Source organism: Tachyglossus aculeatus, chromosome 16 (genome assembly GCF_015852505.1).
Source record: "Tachyglossus aculeatus isolate mTacAcu1 chromosome 16, mTacAcu1.pri, whole genome shotgun sequence".
Lineage (NCBI taxonomy): Eukaryota > Metazoa > Chordata > Mammalia > Monotremata > Tachyglossidae > Tachyglossus > Tachyglossus aculeatus.
Window position 1 is genome coordinate 45,462,227 of NC_052081.1, and position 15,903 is coordinate 45,478,129.

Sequence of the window (15,903 nt, forward strand, 5' to 3'; positions counted from 1 at the left end):
AATTGGCAACATATAGAGGCAGTCCCTACCCAACAGTGGGCTCACAGTCTAAAAGGGGGAGACAAAACCAAACATACTAACAAAATAAAATAAATAGAATAGATATGTACAAGTAAAATAAATAAATAAATAAATAGAGTAATAAATCATCATCATCAATCATATTTATTGAGCGCTTACTGTGTGCAGAGCACTGTACTAAGCGCTTGGGAAGTACAAATTGGCAACATATAGAGACAGTCCCTGCCCAACAGTGGGCTCACAGTCTAAAAGGGGGAGACAGTGAACAAAACCAAACATACTCACAAAATAAAATAAATAGAATAGATATGTACAAGTAAAATAAATAAATAAATAGAGTAATAAATATGTACAAACATGTATACATATATACAGGTGCTGTGGGGAAGGGAAGGAGGTAAGATGGGGGGATGGAGAGGGGGACGAGGGGGAGAGGAAGGAAGGGGCTCAGTCTGGGAAGGCCTCCTGGAGGGGGTGAGCTCTCAGTAGGGCCTTGAAGGGAGGAAGAGAGCTAGCTTGGCGGAGGGGCAGAGGGAGGGCATGAGCTACTAGGAGCCCGGCTGATCGTGCAGTGGTACTGAGACAGTGTTTATGCGGCACCAAGCGCTGGGGTAAACGCTGGGCCTGGTGCAGGATAATCAGAGTGGACGCAGTCCCTGTCTCATCCCCATTTTACAGAGGAGGAAACTGAGGCCAAGAGAGGATCAGTGATTTGACTGTGGTCTCACACAGCAGACCAGGGGCAGGGCTGGGAAGTGGGGGGGCGGTGAGGTGGGGGTGGGGAATCGATCAATCGTATTTATTGAGCGCTTACTGTGTGCAGAGCACTGTACTAAGCGCTTGGGAAGTACACGTTGGCACCATATAGAGACAGTCCCTACCCAACAGTGGGCTCAGATGAGAGAGGGGTCCTGCCCGGTCCCCTGTTTCCTTGTGGGGAGCTCAGACCACTCCCTTCTGGGACCCCACGCCCCGCTCCACCTTGCTTTGTCCTTGAGGCCGCTGCCATTCCCCGCTTTTGGGGAGAGCCAAAAATATCTTTCCGGCGTTCAGCCGTTTGGCCGGTTAGCTTCGCTAGTCAGCGAGCTACCTGAGAAGGACAGCGGATGCGGAGGGGGATCCGATCCCACAGTGAGTGGAGGGAGAGAGGGACAGAGGGACGTGGGGCGGCTTGGATGGAGCCCCTGGACCCCACCACCGTGACCGGCCATTCCAGATAATCCAAGGCCCTACTAAGATCTCACCTCCTCCAAGAGGCCTTCCCAGACTGAGCCCCTTCCTTCCTCTCCCCCTCGTCCCCTTCTCTATCCCCCCATCTTACCTCCTTCCCTTCCCCACAGCATCTGTATATATGTATATATGTTTGTACATATTTATTACTCTATTTATTTTACTTGTACGTATCTATTCTATTTATTTTATTTTGTTAGTATGTTTGGTTTTGTTCTCTGTCTCCCCCTTCTAGACTGTGAGCCCACTGTTGGGTAGGGACTGTCTCTAGATGTTGCCAGCTTGTACTTCCCAAGCGCTTAGTACAGTGCTCTGCACACAGTAAGCGCTCAATAAATATGATTGATTGATTGATTGATTGTACATATCTATTCTATTTATTTTATTTTGTTAGTATGCTTGGTTTTGTTCTCTGTCTCCCCCTTCTAGACTGTGAGCCCACTGTTGGGTAGGGACTGTCTCTAGATGTTGCTAGCTTGTACTTCCCAAGTGCTTAGTACAGTGCTCTGCACACAGTAAGCGCTCAATAAATACGATTGATTGATTGACTGATTGATTGTACATATCTATTCTATTTATTTTATTTTGTTAGTATGCTTGGTTTTGTTCTCTGTCTCCCCCTTTTAGACTGTGAGCCCACTGTTGGGAAGGGACTGTCTCTAGATGTTGCCAACCTGGACTTCCCAAGTGCTTAGTACAGTGCTCTGCACACAAATAAATACGATTGATGATGATGATGTTCGGTGCCCAGGGCACCTGAGACGCGTGATCTAATTCGTCCCGATGCCCTTGTCTTTGGGAAATACACCAGAGACAGAGACCGTCACCTGCCCACGAGGGCCGGGGACGTTTAGGTGACTTGCCCCAGGTCAGACAGAGAATTAGGGCAGAGCCAGGACTAGAAGGAGCATGGCCTAGTTGCAAAAGCTCAGAGCTGGGGGCCAGGAGTCCTGGGTCCTACTCCCGGCCCTGCCAGGTACCTACTGGGTGACCTTGGGCGAACCTCCTAACTTCTGTGTGGCCCGATTTCCTTGTGTGTAAAATGGGGGTTCAGTACCTGCTCCTTAGACTGTGAGCCCCATGTGGGGCAGGGACCCTGTCTGACCCGATTATCTTGTATCTAGTCAAGTACAGTGCCCGGTATAGCCCTGAACAAACGCTACTATCAGTGGAAACAGCACGGCTTTGAGGTCAGAGGTCATGGGTTCAAATCCCCATGTCTGCCCATTGTCAGCTGTGTGACTGTGGGCAAGTCACTTCACTTCTCTGGGCCTCCGTTCTTCATCTGTAAAATGGGGATTAAGACTGTGAGCCCCCCGTGGGACAACCTGATCACCTTGTAATCCCTCTAGTGCTTAGAACAGTGCTTTGCACAGAGTAAGCGCTAAATAAATGCTATCATTATTATTATTATTATTTAATTGTCTTCATCATCATCATCAGTATTATCATTATCCTTCGAAGCTTTAGGATTTTACACAAACACACCCACACCCACACATGTCATAGGCATCACTTTGAGTCCCATAATCTTCAGCAGCACCCCGGCCATAGCATCGCCCTCACAGGGACAATTCTCCCTAGGGAAACAGCCCGTGGCCTAGCGGGAAGAGCATGGGCCAGGGAATCAGAGGACCTGGGTTCTAATCCCGGTTCTGCTACTTCATCATCATCATCATCAATCGTATTTATTGAGTGCTTACTATGTGCAGAGCACTGTACTAAGCGCTTGGGAAGTACAAATTGGCAACATATAGAGACGGTCCCTACCCAACAGTGGGCTCACAGTCTAAAAGGGGGAGACAGAGAACAAAACCAAACATACTAACAAAATAAAATAAATAGAATAGATACGTACAAATAAATTAAATAAATAAATAAATAGAGTAAAAAAATATGTACAAACATATATACATACATATAGGTGCTGTGGGGAAGGGAGGGAGGTAAGATGGGGGGATGGAGACGGGGACGAGGGGGAGAGGAAGGAAGGGGCTCAGTCTGGTACTTGTCTTTTGTGTGACCTTGGGCGACTCACTCAACTTCTCCGGGTCTCGGCTTCCTCATCTGGGAAATGGGGACTAAATCCTACTCCCTCCTACCAAGCGCTTAGTACAGTGCTCTGCACCCAGTAAGCGCTCAATAAATACGATTGATGATGATGAAGGCTGTGATTCCAGGTGGGACTGGATCCCACCTCATTATCTAGAGAAGCAGTGTGGTCTAGTGGAAAGATCCTGCGGCTGGGAGTCAGGGAATCTGGGTTTTAACCCTGGCTCTGCCATGCCTCTGCTGCGTGACAACCTCTCCATTCATTCAATCGTATTTATTGAGCGCTTACAGTGTGCAGAGCACTGGACTAAGCGCTTGGGAAGTACAAGTTGGCAACATATAGCAACGGTCCCTACCCAACAACGGGCTCACAGTCCAGGCCTCAGTTACCTCATCCGTGCGACGTGGCTCAGTGGAAAGAGCCCGGGCTTTGGAGTCAGGGGTCATGGGTTCAAATCTCTGCCACTTGTCAGCTGTGTGACTTTGGGTAAGTCACTTCACTTCTCTGTGCCTCAGTTTCCTCATCTGTAAAATGGGGAGTAAGACTGTGAGCCCCCCGTGGGACAACTTGATCACCTTGTAACCTCCCTGGCACCTAGAACAGTGCTTTGCATGTAGTAAGCGCTTAATAAATGCCATTATTATTATTATTATCCATTAAATGGGGATTCAATCCTGTTTCCTCCTACTTAGACTGTAAGTCTCATGTGGGACAGGGACTGTGTCCAACCTGATTGATTTGTATCTACCCCAGTGCTTAGAACCATGCTTGGTACCGAATAAGCACCGAACGACTAGCATAATTATTATTATCAATTATTACCAACCCTCCCTCCAGCAGCCTCCATTCCTGCTGGCCCGTCAGACTCCAATCTCGCCAGCAGCTGCGACAGTGCCTTTTTTTTTTTTTTTAAAAAAAAAGGGCATTTATTAAGTGCTTACTATGTGCAAAGCACAGTTCTAAGCGCTGGGGGGATTACAAGGTGATCAGGTTGTCATCATCATCATCATCAATCGTATTTATTGAGCGCTTACTATGTGCAGAGCACTGTACTAAGCGCTTGGGAAGTACAAATTGGCAACATATAGAGACAGTCCCTACCCAACAGTGGGCTCACAGTCTAAAAGGGGGAGACAGAGAACAAAACCAAACATACTAACAAAATAAAATAAATAGAATAGATATGTACAAGTAAAATAAATAAATAAATAAATAGAGTAATAAATATGTACAAAGATATATACATATATACAGGTGCTGTGGGGAAGGGAAGGAGGTAAAATGGGGGGATGGAGAGGGGGACGAGGGGGGCTCACAGTCTTAATCCCCATTTTACAGGTGAGGGAACTGAGGCCCAGAGAATTGAAGTGACTTGAAGTGGCAGCAGATACTTGGTAGATGCTGTGAAAATCGACTAATAATAATAATAATAATGATTGTGGTATTTGTTAAGCAATGTGTCAAGCGCTGTTCCAGGCATCAGGGTACATAGAGGGTAATCATGTCAGACACAGGCCCTGCCCTTCATGGGGTTTCACAGACTAAGTAAAAGGGGGAGCAAGGGTTGAATCCTCATTTTACCGAGGAGGAAACTGAGGCCCAGAGCAGTGAAGCGGCTTGCCCAAAGTCACACAGCAGGCAAGTGTCAGAGCCGGGATTAGAACCCAGTTCCTCCGACCCCCAGGCCCGGGCTCAATCCACGAGGCCAGGGCTGGGCTGAGCTCAGGGGCTGAGGTCCCGGAAGACCAGGGTGGTGACAGACCCCAGACTCTTATGGCATCCAGAGAAGCAGCGTGGCTCGGTGGAAAGAGCCCGGGCTTTGGAGTCAGAGGTCATGGGTTCAAATCCCACCTCTGCCAATTGTCAGCTGGGTGACTTTGGGCAAGTCACTTCACTTCTCTGGGCCTCAGTGACCTCATCTCTAAAATGGGGATTAAGATTGTGAGCCCCACGTGGGACAACCTGATCACCTTTTAATCCCCCCAGCGCTTAGAACTGTGGTTTGCACATAGTAAGCGCTTAATAAATGCCATTTTTGGGGAAGCAGTGTGGCTCAGTGGAAAAGAGCATGGGCTTTGGAGTCAGAGGTCATGGGTTCAAATCCCAGCTCTGCCAATTGTCAGCTGTGTGACTTTGGGCAAGTCACTTAACTTCTCTGTGTCTCAGTGACTTCATCTGTAAAATGGGGATGAAGACTGTGAGCCCCATGTGGGACAATCTGATCACCTTGTAACCTCCCCGGCGATTAGAACAGTGCTTTGCACATAGTAAGCGCTTAATAAATGCCATTTTGGGGGAAGCAGCGTGGCTCAGTGGAAAAGAGCCTGGGCTTTGGAGTCAGGGGTCATGGGTTCAAATCCCAGCTCTGCCAATTGTCAGCTGTGTGACTTTGGGCAAGTCACTTAACTTCTCTGTGCCTCAGTGACCTCATCTGTAAAATGGGGATGAAGACTGTGAGCCCCATGTGGGACAACCTGATCACCTTGTAACCTCCCCGGCGCTTAGAACAGTGCTTTGCACATAGGAAGCGCTTAATAAATGCCATCATTATTATTATCCAGAGCGGAGAGAGGCTAGGCCCCGCCCAGCCTGGATTGGAAATTTCCTTTCCCCTAAGGTCGGCAGTCTGGGGCTTGGGCATCCTCCTCTTGGCTGTGTGACTTTGGGCGAGTCACTTAAAGCCCGCTGTTGGGTAGGGACCGTCTCAATATGTTCATTCATTCATTCATTAAATCATATTTATTGAGCGCTTACTGTGTGCAGAGCACTGCACTAAGCACTTGGGAAGTACAGGTTGGTGCTCCACTTAACAAGAGTGTCAGAGTCCCTCATCTGCTTAAACACGGGGAGAGGGGGCCTGAATGGAGCAATGCCTTCAAGAAGCATTTTTATCTGTTGCCATAGTGATCTGGATTCCTTGGTCCTCAACACCAAGATAGAACAGGAGAAGGGAGATGGGTTACTTCTCGAGATCTTTCTCTCTGGCTTGGGAAGAACGACTCTGCCCTTTTTCAAAGACCTCCCCCAATTCCACCTCCTCCAGGAAGCCTTCCCCGATTCATTCTCACCTCCCCAAGTTCACAAGTAGGGACCGTCTCTATACGTTGCCAACTTGGACTTCCCAAGCGCTTAGTACAGTGCTCTGCACACAGTAAGTGCTCAATAAATACGATTGAATGAATGAATGAATGACCATCAACCCTACAGCCACCTTTAGCACCTAAGCTTTGTACACCTACCCGCAGCATTATATTTACAGTCTACTGACATACAAATCTGCTACTGTGTGACCTTGGGCAAGTCACTTAACTTCTCTGTATCTCAGTTACCTCATCTGTAAAATGAAGATTAGGACTGTGAGCCCCACAGGGGTCAGGGTCTGTGACTAACCTGGTTAGTGTGTTTCTACGCCAGTGCTTAGTAAAGTGCCTGGCACATAGTAAGCGTTAAACAAATACCACAAAAAAAATCAGTAATATATGTTTTAGCTACACTCCTTATTTATTTTTTAATTATCCATAGTCTTGCTCTTAAAAGTTATATCCTTGTTCCTTATTCCCGTCTCACCCCACTGGCTTCACAGCACATATGTACGTATCTGCAATGAATTTATTTATATTAATGTCTGTCTCCCTTTCTAGAATGTAAGCTTCTTGTGGGCAGGGAAGGTGTTTACCAACTCTGCTGTATTGTAATAATAATCATGACGATGGTATTTGTTAAGCACTTACTATGTGCCAAGCACTGTTCTAGGCGTTGGGGTAGACACGAGGTAATCAGGTTGTCCCACGTGGGGCTCCCGGTCTTAATCCCCCTTTTACAGATGAGGTAACTGAGGCACAGGGAAGTGAAGTAGCTTGCCCAAGGTCACACAGCAGACAAGGGGCAGAGCCGGGATTAGAACCCAGGTCCTCAGACTCGCAAGCCCGTGCTCCCTCCACTAAGCCATGCTGCTTCTCACAATTGTAGAATTCTCACAGTTCTCTCAATCAATCAATCAATCAATCAATCGTATTTATTGAGCGCTTACTATGTGCAGAGCACTGTACTAAGCGCTTGGGAAGTACAAATTGGCAACACATAGAGACAGTCCCTACCCAACAGTGGGCTCACAGTCTAAAAGGGGGAGACAGAGAACAAAACCAAACATACCAACAAAATCAAATGAATAGGATAGAAATGTACAAGTAAAATAAATAAATAAATAAATAAATAAATAGAGTAATAAATATGTGCAACCATATATACATATATACAGGTGCTGTGGGGAAGGGAAGGAGGTAAGATGGGGGGATGGAGAGGGGCTAATCAGCGCTTAGAACAGTGCTCTGCACATAGTAAGCGCTTAATAAATTCCATCATTATTATTATTATTATTAATTGTACTCTCCCAAGAGCTTGGTACAGTGCTCTGCACACAGTAAGCGCTTGATTGATTGACTTGATCCTCTTCCTCTCTCCCATTAGATTATAGGGTCTTTGAGGGCAGGAACCGTGTTGTCTTCTAGTTTTATTTGTACAGTTCCCAAGGACTTGAGCACAAGAAATATCACTGAGAGACTGACGGGTTTATAGTGTCCGTCTTTACTGTTGTCGACGTCCCGAAACCCACAGACGGCAGAGTGGTCCCCTGGGTTTTGAAGTTCGGATGCTCTACCCTGCCGGGGAATCCCCGAGATTGTTTCGGGACCCCGAATGAAAACAAGCCTCTCGGGGCGTCTCCCAAGCTACTTCACTTCTCTGTGCCTCAGTTACCTCATCTGTCAAAGGGGGATTAAGACCAGGCTTTTGGGAGAAAAAACTGCATCTTGGGGTGGAAGTTCAAACTGGCGAAATCCAAACAGGGAAGGGGATTCATCAGGATGTGGACTGGGATCCCCTCTTGGCTCCCAGTGGGGTGAGGATGTGGCCTTTATCATCATCATCATCATCAATCGTATTTATTGAGCGCTTACTGTGTGCACAACACTTTATTCCACCGTATTGCGCGGATGTGGTCTCCTGAACCTTCACAGAATTCCCTGGACTGGCTGAGATCAATCAATCAATGGAATTTACCGACTTATTTTTAATGGTATCCATTAAGCACAGAGCATAATGCGATCGAGTTGAGAGTCACGATCCCTGCCCACAAGGAGCTTCCAGTCTTCAGAGGGAGACAGAAATTAAAGTACATTTTAATGGGATGGAAGGGGTGGGGATTGAGTGGCCCCGGTGGCTCTCAATCAATCAATCAATCAATCAATCAATCAATATTGAGTGCTCACTGTGCGCAGAGCACTGTGCTCAGCATCTGGGAGAGGATAAAGTCTCAAAAATCCCCTTTGCCAACCCAGATGCATCAGAAGAACGTTCCATGACTTATGTCATGACATGTCCTAGAGAAGCGGTGTGGCTTAGTACAGTGCTCTGCACACAGTAAGCGCTCAATAAATACAATTGAATGAATGAATGAATGAAAGAACACAGGCCTGAGAGTCAGAGGACCTGGGTTCTAATCCTAGCTCTGCCACTCACCTGCTGTGTGACCTTCTCTGGGCCTCAGTTTCCTCAACTGCAAAATGGGGATTCAATACACATTCTCCCTCCCTACTTAAATTGTGAGCCCCCATGTAGGACGGGGACTGTGTCTGACCTAATTATCATATATTCACACCAGGGCTTAGTACAATGCTTGGCACATAGTAAGCCCTTCAAAAATACCACGATTATTATTATTAAATGTTACATAGGTTCTGTAATGGCATCCTATGGAAGCTATAGTGGAAATCTGCGGAGTATTAAGATTGTGAGCCCCATGTAGGACAGGGACTGTGTCTGACCTAATTATCATATATTCACACCAGGGCTTAGTACAATGTTTGGCACATAGTAAGCCCTTCAAAAATACCACGATTATTATTATTAAATGTTACATAGGTTCTGTAATGGCATCCTATGGAAGCTTTAGTGGAAATCTGCGGAGTATTAAGATTGTGAGCCCCATGTAGGACAGGGACTGTGTCTGACCTAATTATCATATATTCACACCAGGGCTTAGTACAATGCTTGGCACATAGTAAGCCCTTCAAAAATACCACGATTATTATTATTAAATGTTACGTAGGTTCTGTAATGGCATCTTATGGAAGCTATAGTGGAAATCTGCGGAGTATTAAGATTGTGAGCCCCATATAGGACAGGGACTGTGTCTGACCTCATTATCATATATTCACACCAGGGCTTAGTACAATGCTTGGCACATAGTAAGCCCTTCAAAAATACCATGATTATTATTATTAAATGTTACATAGGTTCTGTAATGGCATCCTACGGAAGCTTTAGTGGAAATCTGCGGAGTATTAAGATTATGAGCCCTATGTAGGACAGGGACTGTGTCTGACCTAATTATCATACATTCACACCAAGGCTTAGTACAATGCTTGGCACATAGTAAGCCCTTCAAAAATACCACGATTATTATTATTAAATGTTACATAGGTTCTGTAATGGCATCCTATGGAAGCTTTAGTGGAAATATGCGGAGTATTAAGATTGTGAGCCCCATGTAGGACAGGGACTGTGTCTGACCTAATTATCATATATTCACACCAGGGCTTAGTACAATGCTTGGCACATAGTAAGCCCTTCAAAAATACTACGATTATTATTATTAACTGTTACATAGGTTCTGTAATGGCATCCTATGGAAGCTTTAGTGGAAATTTACAGAGTATTAAGATTGTGAGCTCCATGAGGGACAGAGACTGTGTCCAAACCGATTGGCTTGTACCCACCCCAGCGCTTAGAACAGAGCCTGGTACATTTAAAAAAAAATGATTTGTTAAGTGCTTACTGTGTGCCAGGCACTTTACATAGTAAGCGCTTAACAAATACCATAATAATTATTACTATATTATAATAATATAACAATTATTAATAATAATAATAAATACCACCACCACTACAACCTAGAATGTGTCCTCTGTTCCCTCCATCCCCTCCACTAGACTATAAGCTCATTGTGGGCAGGGAATGTGTCTTTATTATTGCATCGTACTCTCCCAAGCGCTTAGTACAGTGCTCTGCACACAGTAAACGCTCAATAGATACGATTGACTGACCGACTGACTTCAGGGCCATTGCATCCCTCCCTCAGATCCCTGTGAATGCAGGCTCTGCTTCCAAAGTACTAGATTCAGTGGCCGGAATTGAGGGAACACGTCCACCACTTTTGTTATATTGTCCTCTCCAAGCGCTTAGTACAGTGCTCTGCACCCAGTAAGCTCTCAATAAATACGACTGATTGATTGATTGATTGATTGAGGCTGGTGCCGGAAATCAAAATGGCACACGCAAAGACGTCTGGTGCCATAGCGAAGCGGCCCGGCTTTAACTGGGAAGACCTCCCCCATTTAGCAGAGGGGTAAACTGAGCCCTCCAGATTCTTCTAGAACCGGATGGCCTCTTCCCAGCCGGTTGTGGCCCTTGTTAGGTTGGGGGGGGGGAGGTGGGGTGTGTGTGTGTCTGTCGGTCTCAGGAATCGGAGGCTGCTCCTACCTTGACTCCATTGGTTCCGTATTGTTTGAGCAGCAGCCTGACGTAATGGATAGAACTCGGCCTTGGAAGTCGGAAGGTCATGGGTTCCAATCCCAGCTCCAACACTCGTCTTCTGTGTGATCTCGGACAAGTCACTTCTCTGGGCCTCAGTTCCCTCATCTGGAAAACGGGGATTGAGACTGTGAGCCCCATGGGGGACAGGGACTGCGTCCAACCCGATTTGCTTCTCTCCACCCCAGCGCTTAGTACGGCGCCTGGAGCTTACCAAATGCCATAGGTATTTTATTATTATTATCATCATTATTACCTCCCTGGGAGGGCCTGAATCTGACGCCGTGTCTCCCCCTCCCCGCTTCAGCGCTCCGCCGGCCGATGAAGTGATTGATGAGCTTGTCGCAGCCCCGGTCTCTGTCCTAAAGGTGCCTGAAGCGTCAGAAATCGAGGTGAGGATGCCGGGCTCTGGGGGTTTGGGGAAGGCCATGGCGAGGGGAGCCAGGCCAGGGGTAGGGCAAGTGGGCTCTCCAGGTGTGGGCTGGAGGTGGTGGGCCCTCGTTGCCAGGGTGGCCAACCCCTGGGCCCAATGGGGGGCAGCCAGTTGGCTCTGAGGGGCTGGGCTGAGTGCCCTTTCCCCTCACCTGGACCGTGGGATTCATTTATTCATTTATTCAATCATTTCTATTAGTACAGAGCACTATACTAAGTGTTTGGGAAAGGACAAAACAACCGTAAACTGACATTCCCTGCCCACAACGAGCTCACAGTCTAGAGGGCCTGTCTACAGTCCTGTCATTCATTCACTCAGTCAGTCGTATCTACTGAGCACTTACAGTGTGCAGAGCACTGTACTAAGCGCTTATCCCTATTCATTCATTCAATCATTTCTATTAAGCACTTACTGTGTACAGAGCACTATACTGTTTGGGAAAGTACAAAACAACCGTAAACTGACATTCCCTGCCCACGACGAGCTCACAGTCTAGAGGGCCTGTCTACAGTCCCATCATTCATTCAGTCAGTCAGTCATATTTATTGAGCACTTACTGTGTGCACAGCACTGTACTAAGCGCTTGGAAAGTACAATTCAGCAACAGATAGAGACAACCCCTACCCAACAATGGGCTCACAGTCTAGAAGGGGGAGAGCAGTCCCTTGCTCTTTTCTCTCGGCCACCTCTCAACTCTCGGCCACCCTACCCAGAAACTCACGTCTCGTCGAGGGGGCGATGGCTTCAGTCCCACAGCTGGAACCCCAAGAAGGTGCTGCGATGAAACTGGGGGCAAGGGAGCAGAGAGAGGGCATGCTCTGGGCTAGCAGGTGGGGATCAGAAACCTGGGAGGAAGGGGGATACCCAGGTTTGGGGACTGGTGGGTTAGCCCAACACACAACAGAGGGCCCACAGGGAGTTTACAATCCAGTAGGCCGAGCCTGTAAGTGCTGAGTTTCACATTCTCCTGGGTGGGAGGGGGAGGCGTTGCCCTAACAGGAGTGGGTGGGGGGGGGGGGGGCAACTCCAGCCGGCGGAAACGAATCTGCTGCAATCCAAGGCAGATTTCCCCAACAAGTCAGCTGGCGAGGCTGCCAGGCAGAGCACATTTCAGGAAGTTCTGGAGAAGGTACTAGAGGCCAAACTTGCTCTCTCCCCTCACTGGTCTGCAGCCTGACAGCTAGGCACTGTCTCCTCCTCCTCTCCCTTCTCCCTCCTTCTCCTTGTCCTCCTTTTCCTCCCTCTTCCTTCTCTTCTTTCTCCTCTTTCTCCTCCTCCTTCCCCTTCTTTCCTTCCTTCGCCTCCCTTTCCCCTCTTCCTCTTTCTCCTCCTCCTTTTCCTCCTCCTACTCCTCTTCCTCCCCGTCCTCCTTCCTCTTCTTGCCTTCCTTCTCTTCCGTTCTCCTCCTCTTCCTTCTCCTTTTCCTCCTTTCCCTCCTAATCCTCCATCCTCCTCCTCCTACTCCTTTCTCTTCCTTCTCCAGCCCCTGGAGAAGGTACTAGAGGCCAAAGTTGCTCTCTCCCCTCACTGATCTGCAGCCTGACAGCTAGGCACTGTCTCCTCCTCCTCACCCTTCTCCCTCCTTCTCCTTGTCCTCCTTTTCCTCCCTCTTCCTTCTCCTCTTTCTCCTCCTCCTCCACCTCCTCCTCCTTCCCCTTCTTTCCTTCCTTCGCCTCCCTTTCCCCTCTTCCTCTTTCTTCTCCTCCTTTTCCTTCTCCTACTCCTCTTCCTCCCCCTCCTCCTTCCTCTTCTTCCCCCTCCTCCTTCCTCTTCTTCCCTTCCTTCTCCTTGTCCTCCTCTTCCTCCCTCTTCCTTTTCCTTTCTGCTCCTCCTCCACCTCCTCCTCTTTCCCCTTCTTTCCTTCCTTTGCCTCCCTTCCCCTCTTCCTCTTTCTCCTCCTCCTTTTCTCCTCCTACTCCTCTTCCTCTCCCTCCTCCTTCCTCTTCTTCCCTTCCTTCTCCTCCATCCTCCTCCTCTTCCTTCTCCTTTTCCTCCTTTCCCTCCTAATCCCCCGTCCTTCTCCTCCTCCTCCTCCTTTCTCTTCCTTCTCCAGCCCCTCCCCAACCCCCAGAGCATGCAGAATCCTGAAGCAGAGAGGCAGGGCCTGAAGGAGAGGGCCGGGGGTCGTAATGTAAAAGGGACCCCCAGAACCCCCAGGCGTGGCCGAGGCAACTCCTCTGGGTGAGGAGGAAGTGTGAAGACACCAGGCAGGCTCTTGTGGAGGGGGCCCAACATGAGATGCTCACACAGGAAGCGCTGAGGCGCACAACGAAGAGCTCCGCTTCCCCTCTGGGGACCCAGAATAGAAAAAAAAAAGAGAAGTCGAGGCAGGCTCAGCTGCGCGGCTGAAAGAGCGGCAGGCCCAAAGCGGGTGTCTGGGCCCCGGGGGTGGTGAGGGGGTGGGAGGACCAGCCGGAAGGAGCCCCAGCCAGAGCAGCAGGAGTCAGAGTGGGCGAAGCGGAGCTGGGGGCAGGGCGGGCAGAGGCCGGAGCTGCCTGCTGGGGAAACAAAGCCACCCCGCACCTAGGCAGGTAAGACTTCCAAGATGCCCAGCATGGTCTCCAAGGTGGGCAGGGCCCGGGAAGGTCCGAGGCCCAAGACCCGTGGGGCGCCGGTGTCCATCTCCTGGGCAAGGGGGAAGCGAGCAGAGGAACTGGCAGGTGGGGCGAGGGAAGGGGAGGTCGGGGAACGGGGGCCACCCGGCGGTTTGGCCACCGGGCCGCTCAGTGCTCGTGCTGTTCCACTGTGTTCTGTTTCTCTCACCCAGGGCTGCCGGCCATGGGCAACCTGATAAAGGTATTGGGCAAAGATTTAGAAAACTGTCCTCATTTTTTCCTGGATTTCGAAAGTAAGTCGTCCTGTGTTTGGGAGGCGCGTACGGATGCTGGAAGGAGGAGTCGCTGGTCTCCAAAGCCAAAGGGAAATCCAAGCCGGGCCTTATTACCCTTCGGGACACCCTGCCCAAAGCCTCACCGGCCCAGCTGGGAGAGGCCGGCAGCTATTCCTGCCAGAGAGCAGGGGAGAGAGGGTCCCTGAGCCTGGCTGGGTGGGGGGCGGTATTCCCTTTCCTGCACACATCCAGGACACCCACAGGACCTCCCTCAGCTTTCCAGTCCCCACCAAAATGCAAAAGTTCCTTCCTGGAAGGAGGCTGAGCTGGGCCAGACAAGTTTCAGGCCGGGAAAATGGGATGATAAAAGCCTTTCCTTCCCCTGCCCGATGACCCTCCACTTCCCTGTCGGAGTTGTTAATGCCATCTTCGGGGCAGGAGGGGCTGGGAGTGGTTTGGAGGGCTCCGTCCTAAGGTTTCCGAGCCCTGAGCCATTTAGACGGCCGATCTCCAGAGGCGGCGGATGAAATGTGGTGCTCCCCGCAGGGTTTCCTGAAATTCTGGAAGGTCGCCGGACCCTGACCCGATATTTCCTGCGCTGCAGGATCTTCCAGCAACCCCTGAGCCGACCATATGTTTGGGGAAGAAAGTACCTGCTGGCCACAGCCCGGCCACTCGCCCGGCCCTCTCTGCAGATAGAAAAATCCACAAACAAACCTCAACTTCTCTCCCAGAGACATGTCCCAGACGACCCCAAGGGGCCGGATCTTGGGCTTTTAGGGAAGGGTCAAAAATGCAGCTGAAGTGCCCCATCTCCCCAGGCCCCCAAAAATTGGCCACGTGAGAGAGAAAAAGAGAAGAAAGAAAGAAGGGAAGAAGAAAAAGAGGAAACGGAGAGAGGAAAAGAGCTGATGCTAGTAGCTTTGCAGACAGATTCCAAACCTACCAGCCCACACTCATTTTTTACCAGCCCTGTTCCGGCTGGTGTCCTTTGATCGGGGAAGGGGAAGGTCTAGGAGAAAAAACTGTCCCGGGTTTGCATGTTCAGTTTTCGCTCACACTCTTACTTGCCGGTTCATACATATGGGGTCCTGGACCGGTACTTATCTGCCCGGCGGCCTTCGGAAAAGAAAGGAGACCGGGAGAGAGGGGGAGAGGAGACCGGGAGAGAGGGAAGGTGTTTTCAGACCCCCCAGTAGAGCTGAGGTGGGGAACAGAGAGGTAGGGGAGAGAAAGATGAAGAGGGGAATGGAGAAGGACAGAATGGAGGGAGTGGGGCCCTGGGGTGGGGGAAGAGAGGAGTCAGAGAAGAGGAAACTCGAGATTTAGGAGAGCAGAAGAAGAGAGGGCAACGAAGAGGGATGTGGAAATTAAGGAAGTAGAAGAGCCTTGGAATACGGGAGCTGTGTGGTGGAGAGGAACTGGAGCCTGGTCTGAATAGACCCCCTCCCCACCCATACTCCAGCCCCTCTGGTCATCCAGTCGGTGATGACCCGACCCTAGGACATGCGGTCAAGTCTGGACCAGCCCACTCGGTAGCAGTCCTCCCCTCCCAGCCCTGGTCCCCAGCCAGTTTGGAGTTCACTTTCCTCAGTGAGTTCACCGGGTTGACTGTAGTCAGGGAAAGCCAGACCTGGCTTTCTGTCAAAACCACAAGCCGATCGGCAGAAAGAACGACCCAGATCAAGGTTTTTAAAAAGCGGGCGATAGCATCGCGGTGAGTGGATTTAATTAGCAGCGGAGTTT

At 49.4% G+C, this 15,903-nt stretch overlaps 1 protein-coding gene across 6 annotated transcripts in view; it reads left to right on the plus strand.

The window, feature by feature from the left end:
- Window positions 1-15,903, plus strand: part of LOC119938520 (CYFIP-related Rac1 interactor A-like) — a 58,372-nt gene that overhangs the window by 17,951 nt on the left and 24,518 nt on the right. Inside the window, exons 2-3 of one of the 6 annotated variants that reach the window (XM_038758370.1) lie at window positions 11,202-11,286; window positions 14,095-14,175. In XM_038758370.1, the coding sequence (XP_038614298.1) occupies window positions 14,106-14,175 (70 nt within the window). In that variant the 5' untranslated portion in view covers window positions 11,202-11,286; window positions 14,095-14,105. Of the gene's footprint in view, window positions 1-1,132; window positions 1,153-11,201; window positions 11,287-13,368; window positions 13,859-14,094; window positions 14,176-15,903 lie in introns of those variants that run through there. The other 5 variants (XM_038758368.1, XM_038758371.1, XM_038758367.1 and 2 more) reach the window with 5 other exon arrangements.